The sequence below is a fragment of the Micropterus salmoides genome, unplaced genomic scaffold (genome assembly GCF_014851395.1).
Source record: "Micropterus salmoides isolate LMB-PRFRI ecotype aquatic unplaced genomic scaffold, ASM1485139v1 Ms_hic_scaffold_19, whole genome shotgun sequence".
NCBI lineage: Eukaryota > Metazoa > Chordata > Actinopteri > Centrarchiformes > Centrarchidae > Micropterus > Micropterus salmoides.
The window spans coordinates 7,759,120-7,784,092 of record NW_024041039.1 but is presented as its reverse complement, the minus strand read 5'-3'; the positions used below and the strand labels follow the sequence as shown (position 1 = coordinate 7,784,092).

The window sequence follows — 24,973 nt, the reverse complement described above, 5'->3', positions numbered from 1 at the left end:
AAAAGAAAGTGCAAAATTGTTCGTGATTCAAATGAATTAAATCAATTATTATATTGTTATTGAGGAAAATTAAATCGGGATAAGTATCATCATTATTGCCCGGCCCTACAACAAAGTAGAATAAAATACATGATGCTGAAACAACAAGATAATAAATAATTAAAAAATGTATGAGAAATTATAAAAAATACCCTTGCCCTATTTTTATAAGCTTCATCACAGAGAGAAGAAACCATCCCAACCAACTATAAGCTTTATTAAAAAGAAAAATGGGAATACAATTTGATATAACTAATATAATAAAAATATATATATCTTTATTTATAGAGCACTTTTCAAAACCATGTTACAAAGTGTTTTCACAAGAGCAAAGACAATAAGATACATTTAAAAGAGATAAGATACACAGTACAAGCAAGACACATAAGAGATTAAAAGGCAGGTTAAAGAAGAATACATAAAATCAACTAAAATCAGGAAAGGCTCCCTTTAAAGGTATGTTTTAAGAAGGGACTTAAAAGAGTTCACTGACTCAGCTGACCTGATTTCCTGGGGCAGGCTGTTCCAGGGCCTTGGGGCCCTGACAGTAAACTGTCCCCTTTAGTTTTCAGTCCAGACTCTGGCACAGACCCTTTTATACAGTCTGTGGAACCAACGAGGGTTAAAATGAAGGGCAACTGGACTTGGTTGAAGCTACCCCCTCCCCTGTTCAATGACAGCTTCTCAACCCTGAGGAGGAGGGAGGGGGTCTACGCCACCACTTATCCACCACTTACAATGCTGTCCTTTCATCACTTCCCAGGAAACTCAACAAACGTAACCTATTGGCCTCAGGTGAAGATACCAACGATGGTCGTTCAGTCTTGGCCACAGGTAGTCTTAACCTGTAACGACTGTCGTCACAGCAACAAGGAACACTAACGAACCAGCGGTATCGATGACCCGGGCCAACGACCAAACTGAGGTTAAATAGCTGAGTTTCCCTGCCAGTCAGTCAGAACTGAATAAGTCCTTTGGATAAGGGACGAAACGTCTTCCAGTAGCTTCAACCAAGTCCACTTGCCCTTCATTTTAACCCTTGTTGGATAACTATGACCTGGATGACTGAGAATCTTCATAGACAGTCTGTGGAACAGACAAAAGACCTCTGCACCAGGATCTCAAGGTACCTGCTGGTGCATATGGGACCAAAGGGTCAGAGGTATAACCAGGAGAGAGGCCACAAAGAGCTTTCAAGTAATCAACAAAAATTGTAATCTATTTTTCAATCCATCCCCAACTATAACCTTTATTAAAAAGAAAAATTTGACAAAAATAATCTATATTTTTTTAAGTTAATAAGTCATGGTACAGCTATAGTTTTGAAGTTATGACTACATGGCTAAATGTTCATTTTTAAATGAAAAAACAAACAAACATCCCTATCTAATTTAGGGACCTTCATAATTAAACGCTGACACGTCCTGGCTTGTAGCCAATCTGCCGCCACATCCGGCCCGTCACTCAGCAGCCGACCGGACCGCCTTCTCATCATAAAGCTTCAAATACGTGTAGCCGCTGGTAGACACCCGCTAGTTGGCTAACGGCGTCGACCGAAACCGAAAGAAGAGGAGCGTCTTTGTGGACCGGGTTACTTCACCTGGCGCACGCACTTATTCAGCCATAACTGGGGATACACATAATAAAATATAAGACGTTGAAACTACGCCGGAAAGTGAGGGTTTATCGAGGGAGAGTAGTAACGTCCGTTTAAGCTGGATACGATCGAGGGCTAACTTAGCTTTGTTAGCAACTCTGCGCATACGTAGTTTTAGCTCGCCAGCCAGCTAACTACGCTAGCTCGAGAAGAAAGGCCGTCGAGTTGACCCAGCGTCAAATCGTTTAGAACATATAGCGAATCATCCTGGCATATCACGGTTGCCCCTCACTGCTTGGATCGGAAAGCCTTCAAATTAAAAAGAACAACATCGAGAGAGGATGGCTCTGAAAAGGATCAACAAGGTAAGACAACCGTCAATTAGCTTAGCTGCGCTAGCCTCCCCACAATGTAGCGCTGTTCTGGGTACTGTGTCCTATAAGAAAAACATGGCGGTGAAACATGTTCGCGGAAGTATTAAGTTTGCGTGTGTACAAGCATTTTTGGTGTGTTTAGGTTTAAGTACACTAACGGTGGTTTTTCACTATTGGCACCGGCTAGCACTCAAAAGGACACGCTTAGCTAGCTGGTTAACATTAGCAGTTACAATTAACGTTACAGGTTCCGTGTGTGCGTCGAAGTGGATTGAAGGCAAAGAGGCCGCATGAATTGCCCAACACTTTAACATTCACACTCTCATTAGTTTGAATGCTGTCTTCTTATAGTAAATTAACGCCTTTGCTGGGGCCTCACATTGATGTCTTGGTGACTAGCAAACAGTTTAAACGTGTCGCAATATCGGCGTTACCAGAACCCATGATTCATGTCACACTGAATCTGTGTTAACAAGCTGAGCTCATGATGTGTTCATGATACGTTTCCTTGGTATGTCAACGTATTTGTTCTCTGCTTGTACACATCACAGGGTGGAGTTTTGGCAATTAAATATAGGAAACTGGCAATGGTTAAGTGTAGACTAACAGTAAGCGTTCACACCGTGGCTTAATTTCTTTACTCTGCTGTTGCACTTTATGGATTTCCTTGAAAAGGCATTAAACCAACTTGTGAAATGGTGTGTGTCTGAAGGCCGGGGTGGGGCGGTGGTCTCCACCTAGTTCTAAAGTAGCTGTAGACCTAAAAATAACATTAGGGGCTTGTGTGTGTGCTGCGGTCTCATCTTGCTGTTAAGTGTAGAGTCGATAACAAGGTGGCCCCCTGAGCTGGTGGAGTCGAACTTGGAGTTGTCAGTAGACTTAAAAATAAAATAAAAAAACCTCCATAGGTTGGAGTATGTTGTGAAATAAATGAAGCATACATCCTCTTATGTAGCATCTCTCTTCCCTGGTCCCCATGTTGGCATTTATACCCAGGATGTTATAACTGCTGAAACTTTACTCAGTCTGGCACATTGATTTCAAAACACGTCTAACCCTTAGTTTTGTCTCTGAAGATTACTGTGGTCTAACTGGTTATTCTAAACCTCTTTTCATTACAGGAGCTTAACGACCTGGCTCGTGACCCTCCAGCACAGTGCTCAGCTGGCCCAGTGGGTGATGACAGTAAGTGTCCAAGGACCAACAAATAATTTTGTCTCTAAACTGGCAGAAAATAGTGAAAAAACATTTATTTCCCATAGACAAAGATTACATCTTCAGATGTCGTCGTTTTTTTTTTTTTGTCTGACCAACAGTCCAAAACCCAAATATTTGAGCTTATTATGTGTGAAAAACATTAAATCTTACATTTGAGAAGCTAAGAAACTAGGGCTGAACAATTAATTGGCCTGTACATCTTATTCTACATACTTGGCGAAAAAGTCACACCATAATCATTTAAATATGATTTTCAATGAAAAGGAGAATAATGTAAGATGATCATTCCCTCTAACTTTGCAAATCGTTATTGCAATGTCGGTCGAAATAATTGCAATTGGATATGTGTTTGTTTTATTTTTTTTTTATAAACTGTTCAGCCCTACAGCAAATGAACATAATTTTAAATACAAAACTAAAATGGAATATGCTTTATTTTGAAGATAAGGGTGAAAACCAAATTTTAGAAATTCCATTGCTTGTTTAAATTAACTCCAAAAGCAGAGATGGATGTAGGTCCATGGCTTCAAAACAATATGGAGTATGAAATGATCTATAAAAAGATTTGTGTTTCTTCAAAACAGCAAAGACCATTTAGAAGTCTAGTACCTGCCAGATCATGTACCTGTGAGCTTTCTGTTTCCTAACTTTTACCTTATTTTCTGTGCAGTGTTTCACTGGCAAGCCACAATCATGGGACCTGTAAGTAGTTACTTTATGACATAATTGTTGCTCTCTTTGTACTTTAAAGCAGCACGATGTTGAAATTTGTCACTGAGGTTGTGTTACTGGCTGCTTTAAATGCATTCATGAGATAAAGGTTGAAATTTGACTTGATAATGGGAAGCTGTGGACAGAAGGTTGTAGGTCACTCTTTTCTGAAATATGTAAATGTCATTCCTGCTTTCAGAACGACAGTCCATATCAGGGAGGTGTTTTCTTCTTGACAATTCATTTTCCAACAGACTACCCATTCAAACCACCCAAGGTAAGCTGAATCATACCTCAAAAAAGGTTTTTCTTTTTACTTTGATACGTTGGGGGTAACTTAAGATGTTTTCATTAAGTAGTCACCGACCTTCAGTATTGGTCTTGCAGCAGGGACAAGTCTTGTTTGCGACATTTTAAAATAATGGACAATACATTCAGTGTCAGTAACTCAAACATTGTTTATGTGGAAAAATTTTATAGATGGTTTTGTTAAAGTTCTAGAGACGCAACAGAACATTTCTTGTAAATGCAAACCAAATCCACCAGTTTGGCATCATGAACACATTTTATCTTTGAGCACTCATGAAGTAATACCTGTCATTCCAGAAGTTGATAGTCATAAGCATCAAACGTCACTGCCTGGTGTCAAGGAACTTGAATTGCGTAACATTGACATGGTGTGTGACTCAACCTTGTTTTACTTGTCTTCACTGTTGTTGTTTTTGTCTGTCTTTTTTTTGTCAGGTTGCATTTACAACAAGAATTTACCACCCAAATATTAACAGTAATGGCAGTATCTGTCTGGATATTCTCAGATCACAGTGGTCTCCTGCACTTACTATTTCTAAAGGTATGGACTATTGTGAAAGTAAAGCATGAGTATGTGGTAACGAGAACCCACAAACTACCAAATACTGATAGGTTCTTACTAGACTAATCAAGGAGGATACAGACTAGTGACTAGTACTCTCCTGTAGTTTTAAATTTAGTTTTACTGAAATTTTAGTTTCAAATTTATATATAAACAAACTTCCTTATTCTATGCTCATAATAATCTGAAGTGATCAAGATGAGAACATTAAATGTGTGGTTTTGGCAGGTATATTATTAAATATAAAAGGATTTATTTTGGACGCTTCAAATGGTAGTGTAACTGGATTTAAATCTATTAGATAATTGGTGTTCTATTGTCAAATGTCTTACATTTAACAACGTGCACAGTTTGGGATTAGTTATTCATAGACACCTTTATTTGAGGTATTACAATATAACTTGAGCATTGAATCTAATCCAGAATAAGGTTAAAGTGTAGAAAGGTGAAAAAGCTCATTGGAATAATGTTTAGAACAATAGGTTTACTCCATCTTTTTCTTGCAGTTCTTCTCTCCATTTGCTCACTCCTATGTGACCCAAACCCCGATGACCCACTAGTGCCAGAGATCGCACGAATCTACAAAACAGATAGTCAGAAGTAAGTGTATATAATCCGTACATGCGAAACTATCCTCTAGGCATATGAAATGCCTTCTTTCTGCCAAAGGAAGAACCGCCCTGTACTACATCTTTGTATTGATATTATCCACAATAGGCCCTTTTCCGACCTTCAAAAGCATAATTAATTGAAATGATTCACCTGTACAAGTATCACCTGAGTTTAGTATGTAACCTAGTTTCACTCTGTCAGGTACAATAAACTAGCTCAGGAGTGGACAACAAAGTATGCAATGCTTTAGGGTAAGGCCAAGAGGCAGTGCTGCATCTTGGCTAGTGCTGTGGGATTGGTTGGTTGCGATGCTCTGGTCTCACTGGCTTAACCAGAAGCTTGGCTCTCTGCTATAAAAGTATATGACTGCAGTGTGGGATTTGAGCGTTAAACTAATCTCTGGCTGTCTGTACTTAACAGAGTGCCATATTGGCCATACTCAGCTGCAGATGGAGTCTGTTGCAGTAAATAAGTTGACTAATTTCTGCCAACCCACAGTTGTGGGTTAGAAAGTCTTCTGTTGCATGAAAAATACAAGTAAGCTATCAGATACGGCAGCTACAGAGATTAAGGTCTTTTCACGCCCAACATCTGAGACCACATAACATTTTTACATTATGGCTGACAACTTTCAAACGCATACCATATGTTTTTATATTTCATTCCCTTCAGTATGATTCAAAAAAATCCACTTGTTGAATCACTTTGAGATTGGTGATGAATTTTAAATGGGTTGCCTTTATTCACTTTTTTTTATTGTTGCATGTTAAAGCAGCTGTCAGCAGGAACCATTCTGGGGGGAAAAAAGTTTTCAGTGATGCATTTGAGGGACACACCAACATTTGGCTGCCAGAAAGAACCACTTTCATGAGCTATGATGTCTGAAACTGAAGCCTAGCAGACAAACAATAAGGATAATACAAGTGAGGCTTCTTGTATGAAAAGATTGCTATTAGCAGATTATAAATATGCAGGTGTTGACACACCGAATGTCGTGTTTCCAACATCCTGTGCAGGCAGCTGCATCAAAGTGCATTGATGCAACGTTTAAAAAAAAAAAAAAGAAAAAGAAAGAAAGGTCAACAAATCATTTACTGTGCCATTTTTGTCTCCAATGAGTTACAACACAGTAAACGGACACCAGTGGCTTACTATAAATAAATCGGTCTAAACATGTATGGGGGGGGACAGAAAATACTCCTTGTTTTTTGGCATTAATTTGGTGCCTAAATGATGCTATCGCTAACATTTAGCCAAACCCTCAAATCTGGAAATCTTAGTGCGTTTCCAATGCTTATAATAATTGACTGACATCATACTCGTCATTAGGGTTGCAACTATTGAGTATTTTTATTAACAATTGACCTGCAGGCCATTTTCTTGATTAATCATTTGGTCAGTGAGAAATGCCCATCACATGTTTCCAGAGGCCTTGTCGAATGTTAAATGTGTTTTGGTTGTTTTTTTTTTTTTTTGTTTTTTTTTTCCTCAACTGTCCAAAAATCAGTTTATATTAACGTACAACTGAGAAAACCAGCAAATTGGAGGAAATCCTCGGCAGATTTGCTTAAAAGTTGATTAAATGATTATCAAAATAACTACAGGTTAACTTTGTTGATCAGCCAATTAATTAATCAACTAATCTTTGCCGCCCTACCCAACCCTATTAATTGAAAATGCATATTTTGATATGTTTGGTATTTAACATTAATCAAGAGTCAAATCAATATAGTATTTGCTATTGAAATGCAAAAACATTTAAACATTTTTCTAATTATTTTCATAATTATTGTTTATTGTAACTGAGATAGCGGCCGTCGGCTGACCCAAATTTAAATCACTTTAGAAGCAGAATTTTCTGTGCATGTAAACACAGCCACTAACTCCAGCATGAAACTGTTTTGTTCTTTTTTTTTAAAAGGGGGAAAAAGTTGCCTCACTTGTCATGTTGGCATGTGAAGATGACATGTCAAAAATACTTTTTTCACGTTAAGAAGTTTAGTTTGTACAAAGTATATTTGTGCATATACTGACTTGTTTTGTTAAGATACTAACTTTGCTTGCAATCTGCTGAAGTGCATGTACTTAAATCCTAAATAAAAGTGCAGCTTATTGTTGTAAAATATAAGTTATCTTGACTTTTTTATGCCAAAAATGTGACTTGTTTGATCAGTGATCAAACTAAAGTGCTAAAGTTATTTTCTCTCTCTTTGCAGATACACCAAAACGGCGAAAGAATGGACAAACAAATACGCAATGTGATGGCATCGTTTGGGAAAACTGGTGGAAAATGTCATAGCTGGTTAAAAAAAAAAATCCGGGATTCTTTTTTTTTTCCTTCACTTTTCTTTTGTGTTTTTTTTGGTTAATCATAGCATTTTTACCCCCCTCCTTTTTCCACCTGCGCGCTCATAAGAAGATAGTGTTTTCGCTCTAGGACATGTGCCAGTTTCTGTGAAGTTTCTACTCCCATTTTGTTTGGAGTTAAAAAAAAAAACAACAAAAAAAACCCACTGCTTGAGCATGCACCAGTTAAGAGTTTTTTTTACCCAAAATTGGTGAAGTTACTCTACACACACTTAGTAGAATCTGATGCGACTGGTGTCCTGACACTGAACACTTTATCAACCCCATGATGATCCAGTTGGTCCAACTGGATGGATCCTGTGTGGTTGATTAATTAACTGGATTTTTCAGAGCACTTGTAGAGGAGCCTGTCTTTTGCCAAACATCTGAATTCGGATTTTTAAAGTTTAAAATTTGGGGAGGGGGGGTTTATCTGAAAGATTTGGGAAACTGGTTAGTGGCTCCTGTATCTCCTGGACTGGTGTGATGTCTTCTGATCATTAGTATAGTAATCTATTACCTGAGGAAAGACTTGTATCTTATTCCACTATCAAAGTGTGTGTACAGAGAAGCACAGCAGTATATATCAACGTTAAGGAAACAAAATATAAGAACTTCAATGTTGTATTTTATGCATGTTAATAAAGGTAGGCTATTATATCTGGTATGTTTCTACAAATTAAGTGGCTTGTAAGGCTGGAAGTTGGAGGAAAAAAAAAAAATTGATCCCCTCAAAGGCTTTCTACTTTTTTTTTTTTTTCTTTTTCTTTTTTTTGTTATTTAGAAGCCAGTAGATGAGCTGTTAGTTTTATGCCCACTCAAACACTGTCTTCTTGTAGCCCTAAAATATTGATACAAAGCTAATGGTTGATAATCAACTTGTGGCTCTGTTTCTTTTTACTTTTCCCTTCAATAAAGTTACTTAAACCATAAAACAAATCAGGGTGGTGCTTTTTTGTTTTTCATTTAATGTGAACGTGTCAACATTTTGTTGAATACACAAGATCCATTGTTGGCAGTTTAAGGCTGATTTGTGTGTTTTTTAAATGTCTAAGTCACAACAAAATCGTGTAGAGTTTAAATGCCTGTATTCACCCTTTCATAAACTTCTTGTGCCTTTTAAGCAAAGGGGAAGATTTATCAGCTGTCTTATTTAGTGAAGCCTTGAATGTATTGGTGAATTGTTTAAACTTAGAGAAATGTAAAATTTCCTTGGATGTCAAGGCAAGTTTGAATATTTTTATTTGCTCTTATGGATAACTAGACTTGACAAATAAAATGTATAGTTTCAGTCTTCATGCAAAAAATGACATGTCTCACTGAATCTCATTTGAGTAGTTAAAAATTGACCTGTAGATGAGCTGAAGCTGCATCTGGATTAAGTCAGTTGAAATCAAGGTATAATTTCACCACTATGAAACACCTCTAATGTGATGGCTCACAACTTTGTTCTTTATGATAAGTGGTACTGATAGTTTTTACTTAATCACAGAAGTTTTATTCTAAATATAGATAATACATTTTATATATTTACATAATTGATACATTAAAACATTTTTTCCCATGTTAATTAAATATGGTGTACATTAGTCTGCTTTTTAAGTTTTCCAAAATGTTCAATATTATCAGAACAGACTATAAAATGTCTGTTCAATTGTAGAAAATACTGTGTGTGTGTGTGTATATATATATATATATATATATAATGTGTATGCAAACTTGAACATCTACTGCAGTAAAATACAACATAGATTAATGCAGCAGTAATATTAATCAAAAGACCAGTGGTGGAAAAAGTATTCAGATCTTTTAAGTAAAACTAGCAATACCACAGTGCAGAAATACTCCTTTTGCAAGTCAAGATTCTTGTATTCTTAACTAAAGTACAATAGTACAAGCATTTATATATACTTAAAGTACCAAAAGCATAAATACTCATTGGTATTAATACTTTTATGTACATAAAGGATATAAATACTCCTTCCACTACTGTGTGTGTATGTGTGTGTGTGTGTAATGATTTTTCTTAAAGTTCAAACTAATGCATTCATGTGTAACCACCATTAATGTTGCAGCTGGTAAAGGTGAAACTCATTTTAATTAATTGATATGCTGCCAGAAAGTTGAATTCATTAAAATAAAAGTTATTTATTTAGTTGATATATTTTGTAGTAATTAATTGTAGTAATTAATTAGTAATTGTAGTAATTAAATTAAATTATTTGATTATTTGATTCTGCAAAGTAATTGTACTTCAGTACAGTATTTGAATAAATGTAGGCTAATTAGTTACAAAACACCACTGCCAAAAAATAATGAATAGTCTGCTTTTATTTTTGATACTTAGTGATAATACTTAATATAAAAAACTTTTACTTGTAGTAGTGTTGTATTAGCACTTTTACATAAAGGATCTGAATACTTTTTCCACTACTGGGTGTGACATGAGCTTTTAATGTTTAGATTCATGTGTAAGCATAATTAATGTTGCAGCTAATTTTAATTATAATGCATTATGCTACCAGGTAGCTATGGTAGTCGTGAGGTATTAGTTTTTTTACTTAAACAAATTATAAGAATACTTCTTTCACTACTCGGTGTGATTTTCTTTTAAAGTTTTAAAGTTGAGACAAATCCCCAACAAAAACATGTCCTAAAAAGTTAAACGTTTGTCTTGTCTTGTCCCTCGTGCAGCAACCCCGATCAGCTGACTGCAACGTTGTTTGTCACATGACAAACAAGGAAGTGCTCGTTTAGTAAACACAACAAAACACAGATAGTAGGCGTTTAAAGAGTATTCCCGTTACCTACCTGCAACAAACTATGACTCCGTGTGGAAACTTTCTTATGTGTGTTTCTGGTGTTTTGTTGAGTTTGCATTTGGGAGTTTTATCCGGTTTTTCTTCAGTAACTGGGCAGCAACAAACTCTGAGTCTGGACGGCAAATGGAGCCTTTCCAACTCCAATGGTTCAGTGTCTCTGCCTGCAGAGGTGCCTGGATGTGTTCATTCAGCTCTGCAGCAACAGGGATACATACAGGTGGGTAAATTAATGACTTACCTGAACATCACTGCATCATGATGTTTGAAATGTGTATTCCCTTTATTTTACTATGTTGAAGGTACAGCAGTCATATCTCTATGTCAGTGGTGGTAAGAAACTAAATACAATTTTGGAGTACTTTGTACTATGCTTGAATGAAATAGTTTATACTTCTCCACTACATTTAATAGGGAAATATTGTACTTTGTACTTCTTTACTGCTTTTACAACTATAGTTATCTACTTTTCAGATTAAGATTTGCATAAAAAACAACGGCATAACATTGGTTTATAAAACACAATGTATTGTTTTAGATTGAACTAGTAGTTTCCTTTTGGTTTGTGACCATGTGTTGTTAGCACTTCCACTTAACGGACATTTCCCCTCAAATGACTGTTCGATTATCTAAAGGTTAAATCATCCAACCTTTGTGATTAGAGTAAAGTTCAAAAACTGAAAACCAATTTGTGAATCAGTGTTGTGTTTCTTTTCTTTCCCATTAGTCATCTCATGACCCCTCAGATTTATCTGGTGACACTTTGGAGGGGTCCAATTCCTAGGTTGGGAGCCACTTACCTAAACTAGCTAACTGTATATAAAGTAGTTGAAACTACTAAAAATATAGTAAAATATCACATACAGCCAGGGGACATTTTTACTTTGGAACAAGTACTTTTGCTTTTGATACTTGATACTAAGTATATTGATCAAATAATATTCATGTACCTACTTAATTAGGATTTTGAATTCAGACTTAAACCTGGAGTATTTTTTTACATTGTTGTATAGGTACTTTTAATCGAGTAAAATATCTTTATACATATTCCACCATTAGCAGTAAGTATTTTGACTCAATAAAGTAAATCTCAGCCTCCTGTTAGAGCAAAGTTAGAGACCTGATGCTGGTTTTTAAGTACTATTTTGAGGTACTTTACTTGAATATTTACATTTTATATTACTGTATACTTCTACTATATACTATAATATATAATGCTGTTTACATGTTAACGCATCAGAACTAATAATCTAATAATAACAATAACAATCTTAAATAAGCCGTTCTGCTGTCTAATGAGTACTTTTAATTTTTATACTTTCAAAACTTATGCACTACTTCAATTAAAATATGAATGTAGGACTTTGATTTGTAATGCAGGATATCAACTTTGTGGTATCGATATCTTAAGGAACATATCTCAATACTTCTAAAAATTGGTTTGTTCAGTAATGAGTGGAAAAGTCCTTAACTTTTCCGCTCTGCTGTCAGGCAACATTTAGTTTTTGGTTAATTGTTCTCTTGCTTGTGATATAATGTCTTAATATATGAAGCTAATACAGGTAGAGAGAAAAGAAAGAAACCCTGACATGTAACTGGCCTCACTGGCTTGAAATGTTCACATATAACATACATGAGAACATCTATCAAAGACTTTTTGTTTTTTGCAAGGAACTTTTGTGTCTGGTGACAATGAGGAATTTATCTTTGTATGAGGTTTTCAGACTTCTTTTGTACAGATCGTACAAAGGAGGCTTTTATTTTTATTTAACAGACATTTGTTGGATGTTTTATCAGGGGGATCCCACTATCCCAGTTCTTTTGACTGTCTATTTAAATGGGATTACTTTTAGGCCAAAAATGATTAAGTATTTCCACTATAATTTTATTATATTAAACTGTACAGGAAAAACTAAAATAATGTTTAAATATTAGAGGCTTTTTATTGGTGTGGTGCAGACCTAAAACTTATGACTTTGGTATTTCCTAAATCCTGGCTATAACCCTTTTATTTGAAAATGTGAGCGTGTGTATGAGCAGGAGGTTTTTACACCCATTAACGTAAAGAGGAATGAAATAAAATTTAAACAAGAATGCATTCCTGCCAGTTGAATCCTTTACTTTTCTTTCAGGATCCATATTTCAGGTTCAATGATGTTTCTTATCGGTGGGTTGCCTTTGACAACTGGACTTACACCACCACATTTACTGTGCCTGCCCAGCTCTGGTCAGTTTAATGATTTCTATCTTTTTTTTATAGCATTGTATTCTTTTCCTGACTCATCTCCTCTGCATTAACAGGGCCAAACGGAAGGTGCTGCTTGTCTTTGACGGTGTTGACACTGTAGCGTCGATTTGGCTCAATGGAATCCTTATTGGAAAGACAGACAACATGTTTCAGAGATATGTGTGTCCCCTAGAACATGAGCAGTTCACTTGTTCTTCTTCTACATTAATGCATCATTTGTTTACTATCTGTTCTTGGTGTGTAGGACTTCCCAGTTAGAGACTTGCTGAAGGACGGGGATAATGTGCTGAAAGTTAGCTTGTTGTCTCCAGTTCTTTATGCATTGGAGCGAAGGAAAGCTCACTCGGCCTACAGAGTTCCTCCCGAATGTCCTCCAGATGTCCAGAAGGGGGAATGTCATGTCAATTTCATCAGAAAAGTAAGTGTGTCCTACCATGTTTTACCGCTCCTCTTAAAGCAAAAGAGTCTGTGTCAGAACAGAAACATTTTTATACACCAGATCCCAGTCTTTTCTGGTGACATTAGTAATACTGGATTGATTTGAAATGTGACTTTATGGTGAATTTAGAGTCAAAGAGATTTATGTTTGAGAAATAAATGTTACCGCACCTGGTTAGGATGTTGGAATAATCCAGTCAGTAAGTCATCATACTGAATGGATGGATCTTGATAGATAATTTACATTTTAATAATTTAAAGTTTAACATTTTCAGAGCATGAAAAAATCTTGTAGGCAAAATGTGTCTTATTTTTTTGGACTTCCGCCTTTCACTTTAATAATGATTTCATTTTAATACAACCGTTTCTTCTTGAAAATCAGATTCTTTCATTGTGCAGAATTTTTATTCTTATACCTTCACTAAGCACTGACCTTAATCTCACCCCAGCTAACACTTTCTACCTTATTTTCTGATGTTTACACATTTTAATAAATGAAGTAAACATGCAGAACAAAGTCTTTCACTCTTAAGAGCACTTACAATATCATTCTGTACAGCTAAAATTCAATCTCTATGTTTTGGTGAAGGAACAAAGCTCTTTCAGTTGGGATTGGGGGCCTTCGTTCCCAACGATGGGACTGTGGAAGGGAGTTCACCTAGAGGCGTTTGATGCCCTGCAGCTCATCCAGGTCTCCACAGTTCCTCTATACAGTACGTCCCATCTCATCTTTATCACCAGCCATTTGTTTGTTAAAAGTATTTTTTAAAAATTGAATACTTTTAAACATGAACAGAATTTTAAGCAGCTGATCATCTGATAGAAAGTGTTAAGTGTAATTTTTTATCTGCCTATAAGAGCAGTAGCTAAACAAAATTGTGTTGAAATTATATAAAATGTAAAAAAGTACTGCATTATACAGGGTGGTGTTTCTGTTAGCCTCTCCTCATTGATATACGTATGTGGAATAATGAAATGTTTTTTTCAGACTTTTAATTTAAAGTATATAATATGTTTGTGTAGATTTCAGCCTCTCTCAGTGGAGAGTCCAGGTGGAACTTCTTGTTGATGCAGTTCAGACAACAAATGGCCAAATTACATTCTCCATACCCGAGCTGGACTCAAAGCTGACCTACCAGACACAGTTTCTCCCAGGAAAGACCAAACACAACTTCACCTTACACGTCAACACGGTATTCGATACTGTCTGGTCAAACAGTTTGACCAAACTGTGTGAAAATTAGATTTTTAAATTGTGTTTATATGTGTGTTGTGAACTTGCAACAGCAACGACTCTCCTCAGTAGTTCTGAACTATGTTGATTAGTAAAATATTAAAATCAGTTTCTAACCGCTTGTGAGGAAGTTTTGAGATCTTTTTCTTATTCTTCCAGAGTAACCATGTGAAGCTGTGGTGGCCCAACGGACACGGTGACCAACCCTTTTACCATCTCACTGTCAGAGGCTTTCAAAATGGATTTTTAATCCTGAATACAGAATCTAAGGTCAGAGTTGGCTGCCTGTTAACACTTACATCCTCCTCATATTATTATTATATTTTATTTAGCTGTATGTATTTATCAATGAAACTGCACATAAATTAGCTTACATTCCTAGTATGCTGACATAAAAAGCTCAACAAATCTCCAAGTTGACAGCCAATAGAAAATTACATTATACTCATGATGCATAGAAAGTAATGATTAAGTATGATTTATAAAATTAGTTTTTACCATAGTGATTTTAAAAATCATTTATAAATGTCTTAAGAACAGAGATCACAAGGTGGGGCTGCAACAGTGAAACAGAGAGGAGTATCATTCATGTTCCAGCCACTGTATTTAAAATGCTGGTGTTGTTTTGCACATTTCTCCACCAACATGATGTATTTGTTTGGTAAATTACGAGGTTGCACATGACACAACACACAAAAAGTTAAAAACATCCGAGGATGAAAACACAGTCTACCTTTGATCGTCTTGTCCAAGATGATTTCTAGACCGGTTTAGCACTCAAAGTACAAGTCATACTGCGTTATAAATACAGTCTAAATTATAATGCACAGACACCTTAGCAAACACCATATGTATAAAGAGCCAATAAAGAAGCAGATTTGTTTTAATAAATTGAAGTTATCCATTTAAGAATCCAAACTTAGTTTACTAACATGTTTCTAGATGCTGACCTCTTGGAGTTTAAATTTTCATGCCCATTGCTCTTTATTGAAATCGCCTAGCACTGTTGAGTGTCGTCACATGTGCCACAGTCATAGATGTCAGTGTTTTTTTGTATGTTTCACTGTTGAAAATGTCTCCTGCAGGTGTATTTTCGCACAGTAGAACTTGTCCAGGAGCCAGTTGTCGGGTCTCCAGGCTTAAGCTTTTATTTCCGCATCAATGGGAAACCAATTTTCCTCAAAGGCTCCAACTGGATCCCAGCCCACTCCTTCCAGGACCAAGTCTCCCCTGCTGTGTGAGTTTAGTTTGAAAAGCTGCTTTTGAAATTGTTGCACTAGAGTCCTGCCTGGTGAGTGGAATACTGATCACTAATTATGATATCTCTCAGAATATAAGAGAAATCAGAGTTTGTTTAAGTTATGAATACATTAATTCTGAAACTACCTGCTTTCTGTTTGCACTGCAGCTTAAGGAACTTGTTGCAGTCAGCTGTGGATGTGAGCATGAACGCCCTCAGGGTCTGGGGAGGAGGAGTGTATGAACAGGATCTTTTCTACAGCATGTGTGATGAGATGGGAATCATGGTAACGACTGTCAACCCTTTAGTTATCAATATAATTCTACCACCACAAATTAAATAACAATATCATAATGTAGCCAGATCTCTCAATGAGACGTATAATTTCTTAATCTTTGTGCTGATGCCAAAAAACCCTCAAATCATTCAGTCACATTTACTTTTTGACATTAGTTATAAATAGGAGACCATCATCAGCATATAAAGAAATCGAAGGCATGTGAAGGGTGGTAGGCCTGAAACAACATCCTTTTTGCATCAGGAAGCACTGGGGTTTATGGGAAATGTGGTCTTAACGCCAACAGTCAACTAAAAAGGTTACAGGTCTTCTGATTCAGTGTCATTTGGTTTTTTCATTAATTGATAAATCCCATGTTTTAGCCTGTAACATCTAATTTTATCTGATTATTCTGTATAGCAGATGACATAACTCAAATACACTGGACATCTGCTTCAGTGAAACAAAATGTCAGTGTTATTGCATTTGTTAAAGTTGCCTCTGAATGGGGGTGGGGAGGGTGGAGGAGCTGTATATGCACTCAACATAACATACATTTTGATTAAAAAAAACAAAACTTTTGCACTTCTTTATATTTGTGGAACCTATTTGGCTCATCTGAAACAGAATAGGTCACCTAAAAAAAAGGAAAGCTCTGAACTATGTTTTCTGCCAATGCTGCCTGCAGTCGATCCATGTTTACTATGTGTATTGTGTAATGGGCTTATAGGCTTTGTACTATTGGAAGTCCTTGTGTTCTTGTACAGTACTTGTTTGTACAGACTTAGGTGTGACAGATATTTAAACAGACGGATAAAGCATTGTATTGTCTGGATTAGGGATAAATCAAGAGAAAAGTAAATTCCCCCCTTAATATCATAAATGAAGAAATGTGGGACAGGTTACCTGATAATTGTGTATGATTTTGATTGTGTTACGCCACTATGACTCATGAACATATTGTAGAACAGATGGATGCTCAAAGTGTCATACAGTACGTGTCTTTACTAGGTTTGGCAGGACTTCATGTTTGCCTGTGCCATGTATCCCGCTGAGAACGACTTCATACAGACTGTAAGAGAAGAGGTCATCCAACAGGTAAGCAGTGATTTTATTTTATTTTAGAAGATGTCATGTCTGGAAATCTGTGGAAAGATTAAGAAAAGTGGTACCTCACACTCAGTGTTTCTATCCAAAATATTGTCACAAACTGGCTCGCGTCCACGCAAGGTACTTAATTAAAACAAGTATAATTTATTAGACTAAAATAAACAGAAGTACAAAAGAAGATGCCACAGCATGGATGTAACCTGCTAGAAGGGAGAGAGCAAACTGAAAACATGGGCCTGCTTTTATAGCCCATGACCCCAGGTGAGCGCAATCAGCTTACGACCCTCCCAATTCAGCCAATTACCTGCTGAGATTGGCAGGACAACCTCCAAACAGTGGGAAGGGTGTCACAGTATGTTAACACATTTTTAGATGGGAGTCAGTTTTTATGTCATCCTATCATGATGACATCCACTGTGACTGTCTCTTCACTGACTGTAAAACTGTAAGAATAATTAAAAAATGTCTACAAAAATAATAAGAGTTGCAGCATTTTAGGTCAATTTCAGTTTCCCCAGAGTTGTTATTGCATGCCTGTACTGACAGTAAATGTACTCATTTGGTTATCAGGTTCAACGCCTCAAGTCTCATCCTTCCATAATTATTTGGAGTGGGAACAATGAAAACGAAGCTGCTCTGGCGACAGACTGGTTCGGCATCCCAGATTCCCAGAGGCCCACATACCTGAAAGACTATGTGACGCTGTATGTGAACAACATAAGGGCGATAGTTCAAGAGGTGAGTTAAATCATTTGTAAAGAAAAGTTGTCAGGATTTATGTTTTAAATGGTTACAGATTACATGGTTGAAAGTGGAATATGAAGAATGATGATTTATTGTTTGATAAATGGTATTAAAAGCCTGTAGAAAGAAAATGCTTTAAAAGCTCACGTCTCTTATCTCCTTTAGGAGGACCAGAGTCGCCCGTTCCTTGTCTCCAGTCCGACAAACGGGGCTGAATCTGAACAGGAAGGATGGGTGGCAACAAACCCCTACGACCCTCACTACGGGGACACACATTTCTACAGCTACATCCTGGACTGTTGGGACTGGCGGACTTTCCCTCGAACGCGTTTTGCCTCTGAATACGGCTTCCAGTCCTGGCCTTCCTTCTCCACTCTCCAGCCGGTTACTGACTACACCTTCCATATGTGCTTTGTTTCTCTTTAAAAAAAATCTTCTTAAATATTACCTTGAGAGAATTCCAGACATGCTAAGATCCAGGTCTGTTTGTTGCTAATTCTTTATTTTCTTTTTAACTAATTAAGAAATAAAGATGCCACCATAGTCAAATTTCCTTGACTGCATTGCTTTGAGAAACACCTAATGGATTACTTAAATCTATTTTTTTCAAGTAAAAGGCAAAGATCAATTTTGATGACTCCGAGTATTACGGCTCCTAATATTGATGATAATAATCATTGGTGATAGTGTCATCCCACAATGTGACATAGATTCCTGATAGATAATTAAAGAAAACAATGCATAATGAACAGTTATAAAAGGGAATAACAAAACAGGAAGAGCTAAAATAAAATCAAAGAAAGCTAGATCAGATAAAACTGACGGAACAATTTAGAAGTTATTAAATAAGGATGGTGAAATAATTACAAAAAGACGGGCTTTGAAAAAATATATTGAAACGGTAGTTAAGAGGTAGATGCTGAATTTTTCCAATCACACTTGCACAACCCAGTAGAACCCTTTGTTTTTGTTGTTTATTCAGGTGGTGTAAAGTGTACATGTGTTTTGTGATGTTTCAGGTTTCCATAAAAGAAGACTGGAGCTACAACAGTAATTTCACTTCCCATCGCCAACACCATGAGAGTGGCAACCAGCAGATGTTACTGCAGGCTGCTTTACACTTCAACCTGCCCAACTCTACAGACCCCTTGAAAAGATTTACAGATACTCTCTACATCACTCAGGTAAACTCCCCTCACCTCATGTCTGATAGTTTAAAAGCGGCATGGTGCAGGTTTGTGCACAAGTACAGTAGCTTCAGATGGTATTTAGAGTTAAGTGAAGTAACATGTAGCCCATTTATGTTTACCAGCCTGTGACTTAAGGAAATGGTGAGTTTTCAGTTCCCTATGCATGGAGTGTCACTCACTCCTGTCAAGCAGAGGTATTTGCATTTTGCTATTAAATTATTCAAAACATTTATTTTTAGTATCAACTCATCCCTGTGGGTTTTATATCCAGCTGTTAAAAAGTTCTCGTTTCTTCTTTGTGCTCCGACATACCTTTTTTCACAGAAAACATTTTCTCACAGTAGGAAAAGCACAAGTGTTTAATTATCAAATTAATGATGGCTAAATTCCATTTAGCTGTCATGTTTTATTGGGACACTTGAATAGAACAGAGTCATTGTTAATGACTATTAGTAACACCTGTGATTTTCCAATATGACAAGTCAAAATATCTGCTGTAGCTAAATAGACAAAATCACCATAGGATCTTCTCAGACCACTCCTGCAGCAGCGGCCACTTCTCTAGGCTCAGTGTAATCCAGTCATATTTTTGATCAAATATATCTCAGTACACACCTTTTATCAGCAGCTAACTGCTAAATTACCAACTTTTAGAAGCCTTCTATAAAGCTTGTAGAAAGTATTTGATTTGACTTATAGATTTTCTTATTATTACTTAAATCATGGCTTCATCTACAGAGTAAATGCTGAGTTTTTATTAAAGCACGTCTTCAGTATTTTGATTTATTGTTGTTTGGTTGTCTTTTTTTAAATACAGACTAAATCATTTGAGGCTATTAAAAAGTCCTCTGTGTAAAACATGTTGGGAACCTTTCCTGTAAACCATCCAACTGATTATTTAAACACTGTAGAAATCAGAATCAGCTTTATTTGCCAGGTATGTGTACACATACGAGGAATTTGACTGGATTGTACAATGCTCATGATATGCTTACTTATACAATAACACAATAATACAGTAATAAAATCAAACAGGCTACAGTATAGAGAACACATATATACACACTATAACCAAAAACAAAATAGACAGACTGAGATAATAGTGCAATGAGCAGAGTGCAAAGGATTCAGGAGTAAATTATAATTACCATTATTGTTTTTGTTATTATTATGTACATGTCGGAGGTGGATGTGATACACAGGTGCACATACACATATATGCATACATGTACACAGTGTAATGGAGCACAGTGCAAAGAATGCTGGAATAAATAAGTATTATGTGCAGGTGTTATGTACTTGAGGTAGGTGGATTTGGTATACAATATGAAAATATAACAATGAACAGTATGAAGAGCTCTGAAATAGAGAATGATGAATAGATGATAAGTGGTAGCCAGTAAACAGGTGGCTGATTAGAGGCACAGTTACTGGGTTATTGCACAGGAATTGTTCCTGACACTGTCAGAGTCAGCTGTTTATCAGAGTGATGACTGAAGAAACTGTTCCTGAGTCTGTTTTGACGTCCAGTGCTCTGTAGCACCTACCAGAGGGGAGGAGTTGGAACAGGTTGTGTCTGGGGTGAGATGGATCTGCAGTGATGTTTCCTGCCAGTTTTCCACAAATGATGATATTTCATCTCCAGGTCATGCAGGCTCAGTGTGTGAAGACTCAGACAGAGTTTTATCGGCGAAGTCAGAGTGAGATCATTGAGGGCAAAGGTCTCACTATGGGCGCTCTCTACTGGCAGCTCAATGATATTTGGCAGGCGCCTTCCTGGTCGTCGATCGGTGAGTGAACGCCCACTCAGCAGCTGACACATTTTTAGGTTGTACTCTATTTATATTTTTGTTTCCTGTGTTTAAGACTTTGTAGAGATTTGGCATTGAGAAAAGTATGGATGGAAATAGATTTATGATCAAAATAAATTATTTATGATATACTTGGGATTAGAGATCACTGTTGCAAAATTTCCTTGTGTGTTGGTGTGTACAGAGTTTGGTGGGAAGTGGAAAATGCTGCATTATTTTGCACAGAACTTCTTTGCCGCCATCCTGCCTATCGGCTTTGAAGATGACGACACACTGTTCATCTACGCTGTCTCAGACCTGAGTCACGACATGACACTCAGGGCTGTGGTATGTTTTCAGTGGTAAACTGTATCTTTACATTACATTCATTTTGCAGACGCTTCTGTCCAAATGACTTAAAATGAGTCTATTCAAATTTAAAAGGAACAAGAGCTAGAGGTCATAAAAAAATTTGCATCCCTCCAAACAAATAAAAGCTTGTTCAGGGAGACGGTACAAGTGCTTACAGTTCCTATGTAATGCTGTACAGACAGTAAAAGCAGCATGTCTTTGTAAAAACAGGATGAAAAAACGGGCATTTAAGTAATTGTTTGCCTCAAAAGCTTGCAGTATAATATTTTTTCTTATCTGTTTCATATATTACTCTTTAGTTTCCACCTTGTGTATTTCTCACTAACCTTATTTTCAATATAACACAAATAAAGACAACTTACAAAACCTAGAGTTTGAAGAATATGGGTTTTTGAAGACCAGTACTGTGTATATTTGGATTTAAGCTGCTTATAAGTGATACGTTTGCTTTAGGTTTTAATGAGACTGGTTACATGTTGACATTTCAAGGGTAAATTTTGGCAATAGAGGCTAAATAAATATCACAAAACATTAAATCTAAGCCCTTACTTATTATATACACATTATCCACTAATTGTTAAATAATGACGATAATAAGTGTTGCACTGAATGGAAAAATAAAATAGAGATGAAGTACAACTGATCATCTCAACTCTACATTAAAAACTGATTCTTACAACAGTTTCTTGCCTAAAGTTCTGTTGTTTTGTCGATCAGGTGACCGTGTATTCCTGGACTGATGTGGATCCAGTGTGCACACTGAAATCGGACCTGCTCCTGGTCTCTGGAGGCAGCGCTGCGGTCATTTTTAAACAGCCAGTCACCGACCTGCTAGCAGGATGTGGACGCTGCACCCGCTTCACCTGCCTGCTCACCTTTCACCTGGAGGACAGCAGCGGCCAGCAGGGTCCCACTAACCACCACTTCCTCTGCTCACCCAAAGACGCTCAGGGACTCCAGAGACCCAACATCACAGTAAGACACCTTTTTCCAAAGGCTTTTGATCATTGTTTTATTTATTTATACACCGATGTGTAATAATGCATGGAAGCAGGGATGGAATAGTCCATTAATCTCTAGCGTGCGGCGAAGGGGTAACACATTGACGATGATAAAAGAAATGATTTGAGCGAGGGCACTTACAGCAGAGTATGGTACTGTATAACTTTAAACATGATTTTATATGTTTTATAATAAATGTATAGCTATTAGGGGCCATTGTAGTTGGGCTCACTCTTGAAAACGACTAGGAATAGGAATTATAAATCCGGTCTCATAGGTTGAACAGGATTCCTGAGTTACACCTTTATTCTACTGATAAATTGAGGCTTATTTTTGTCCCCCATGATGAATATCAGAGAGAGACAAATCATTTAATCTGTCTGTTTGTCCATCAAAACACATTATTTTAAATGTTGTGGATCTGACTTCATTTTTCTGGCATTTTCGCCTTTATTTTGATAGTGACAGGAAAGAGTGAGGGAGGGCATACAGGCAACAAAGGTATCAAAGCTAGGAGACGCATTGTTGAACAGACTTCAAAACAACACTTTATGGACTAAACTGGGCACTTAAAAATCGTCTCATATTTATTGTCTCTATTTTCACTCGTTACAAACACAGTGTGTCTTTCCCTGCAGGCGAAGGTGCAGGAGGATGAGACAGGATACTCTGTTAACCTTCACTCTGCCTCTGTGGCTCCTTTTGTCTGGCTCGATGTGGGAAATGTCCCCGGACGCTTCAGCTCCAACGGCTTCGTGATGGTTTCTAGAAACAGGACGGTCAGTTTCAACGCGTGGCGGCCCACCAGCGTCGCAGAACTCTCCACATCCCTCACCATCAGGTCTTTAAGGGACGTATACTGACCTGAGACCAGCCAGCCTCCATGTTGAGGTGTAACGTGCAGAGGCCACAGACGGGCAAAGTTCATGGCTGCTAGTATCTTCTTAAAGGTGTCTAAAAGTGTTTAAAGAGAAACTATGGCTGTGCTTGGGTCCTTGTGGCGTTTTGAAGGCTAGATGTTTTGTTTTTGCACTGTACTGGTGAAGCTGATTTTCAAACAAAGGAGAAAGTTTCTGTTTCCCCAGACATGTTTTGCTTTTCCTCAACAGAGCAGAAAAGACCATTGTGGGACAATGAAAATTTCAGACATTCCCATTTTTTTTGCTTTTACAGAACTTACTTTGTGTGCAAAACATTGACTGGCCAATTCCTGATGTGTTTTTTATTTAGATTATTTGTTTGGCAGTGTGCCTTAGCTAGTGACAGAACCCTATGGGAAAGGGCAGGTACAACATGCAACAAATGTTGAAATTGAACCAAGGACAGTTATAATAAATCTATCGACCAGGAACACCACCAAAAGAATTGCAAAAGATTGGAAGTTTGCTGTTGCAGAGACGACATGTAATCCGACCTGATTTGACATGACGATTGTATATTGTGCACTGAAACTTTTCCTTTTACATGTATTTCTTTTTTACACATCATGAATAAGACTTGAACTTTTGACATCTTGGAAGTATTGTATTACATACATTGCTTTGCAAATTATTATTATTTTTCATTTGCTCTTAATTTAGATTCAAGTGTTCATTTGTTTTTTATGTTTAAGTGCTTTACTGTTAATCAGTGTTCGTTCTGCCAATCAGAGCTCAGTTGTGGGGTTGAATTCTTTTTCTTCACGTGCTGTTTGGTACGATCAGCAGTCCAAAACCCAAATATATTCAGTTTACGTTTATATAAAACAGAGAAAAGCAGAAAATCATTAAATGATCAAAGCTGGAACCAGAGATTGTTGTTTTTTTCATTGAAGGACTAGTTTATTAACCGTTTTAGCTGTATGTTGCATCCTTAATGTTAATTTAATTTGTACTACTTTTCTCAAGTAGTTTTATTTTACTTGAGTATTTCCAAACTATGCTTAACCTTTTCCACACTAATAAAAAAATATTAATCTTAACAAATTAAGATTTTACAATAATCAGTTAACAAAATATGATGCATTTTTATACCCAACAGAATGTAAATCAGCTATAGTTAGTTCTACCTCAATAAGATACAGCATCAAAGTACAGGTTACATTAATGAATTAATAATAATAATCCAATTATGTACTGTAATTGTACAAAACTGGCAGGGTCCAATCTGTAGAATGAGTACTTTTCCTTTTAAGACTCTTAAGTACATTGTGTTGCTAATACTTCTGTAAAACATTGTATACAGGACTTCTACTACTTAATATTTATATTTTTAGTTGAGTAAATTATCTCAATACTTCTTCCACCACAGGAAACAAACACAGCTCATAAGAAACAGCTTTGATTTGAAGGTTTAGAGTGAATTTATACAGTATATTATTCGGTGATGGAATGTAACTAAGCTAAACTGGAAGGATTTCTTTTTCCTTTATGAGATCTTAAGCTAAATGAACTATTTGACACCCCCCACCCCCCCACCCGCGGATTTACTGGAAAAAGCATCATCACAAAGCTGAAAGCAGGGCTGTTGTTCAGAGCACATGAAAAGTTGCTGTAGATTTAACTACCCAACAGGATGTAAAGTAGTTAAAATTAGCTCAACCTTAAACATCTACAGCAGTAAAATGCAACACACACATTAACACAGCAGTAATATTAATCCAGAAACATCAGATATAATAGTAAAACACTTATAGGGGACAATTAACTGCAGAATGACTACTTTTGAAAATACATTTAATAAAGTTAGGTTATGAATGCAGG

The 24,973-nt window shown here is 36.7% G+C and overlaps 2 protein-coding genes across 3 annotated transcripts; both read left to right on the top strand.

Moving 5' to 3' along the window:
• Window positions 1-1,552: 1,552 nt before the first annotated feature.
• LOC119910188 (ubiquitin-conjugating enzyme E2 D2-like) lies at window positions 1,553-8,703 on the top strand. Of its 2 annotated transcripts, XM_038728632.1 has the most exons (8): window positions 1,553-2,001; window positions 3,132-3,195; window positions 3,899-3,930; window positions 4,139-4,216; window positions 4,684-4,789; window positions 5,317-5,410; window positions 5,624-5,673; window positions 7,639-8,703. In XM_038728632.1, exons 1-7 carry the CDS (start codon window positions 1,978-1,980, stop codon window positions 5,670-5,672), a joined length of 447 nt encoding a protein of 148 aa, XP_038584560.1. In that variant the 5' UTR covers window positions 1,553-1,977; the 3' UTR covers window position 5,673; window positions 7,639-8,703. The 2 variants fall into 2 exon arrangements, with proteins under 2 accessions (XP_038584560.1, XP_038584562.1); XM_038728634.1 differs by lacking the exon at window positions 5,624-5,673 and having other exon boundaries at window positions 1,556-2,001.
• Window positions 8,704-10,502: 1,799 nt separating this feature from the next.
• On the top strand, window positions 10,503-24,017 carry manba (mannosidase, beta A, lysosomal). The gene is made up of 17 exons (XM_038728971.1): window positions 10,503-10,807; window positions 12,720-12,814; window positions 12,889-12,994; window positions 13,080-13,253; window positions 13,863-13,986; window positions 14,297-14,466; window positions 14,667-14,777; window positions 15,593-15,744; window positions 15,916-16,033; window positions 17,036-17,122; window positions 17,705-17,872; window positions 18,044-18,262; window positions 18,898-19,062; window positions 20,714-20,858; window positions 21,064-21,206; window positions 21,948-22,205; window positions 22,871-24,017. The coding sequence occupies exons 1-17, from the start codon at window positions 10,592-10,594 to the stop codon at window positions 23,093-23,095; spliced, it is 2,676 nt and encodes an 891-aa protein (XP_038584899.1). The 5' UTR covers window positions 10,503-10,591; the 3' UTR covers window positions 23,096-24,017.
• The last annotated feature ends 956 nt before the right edge of the window (window positions 24,018-24,973 follow it).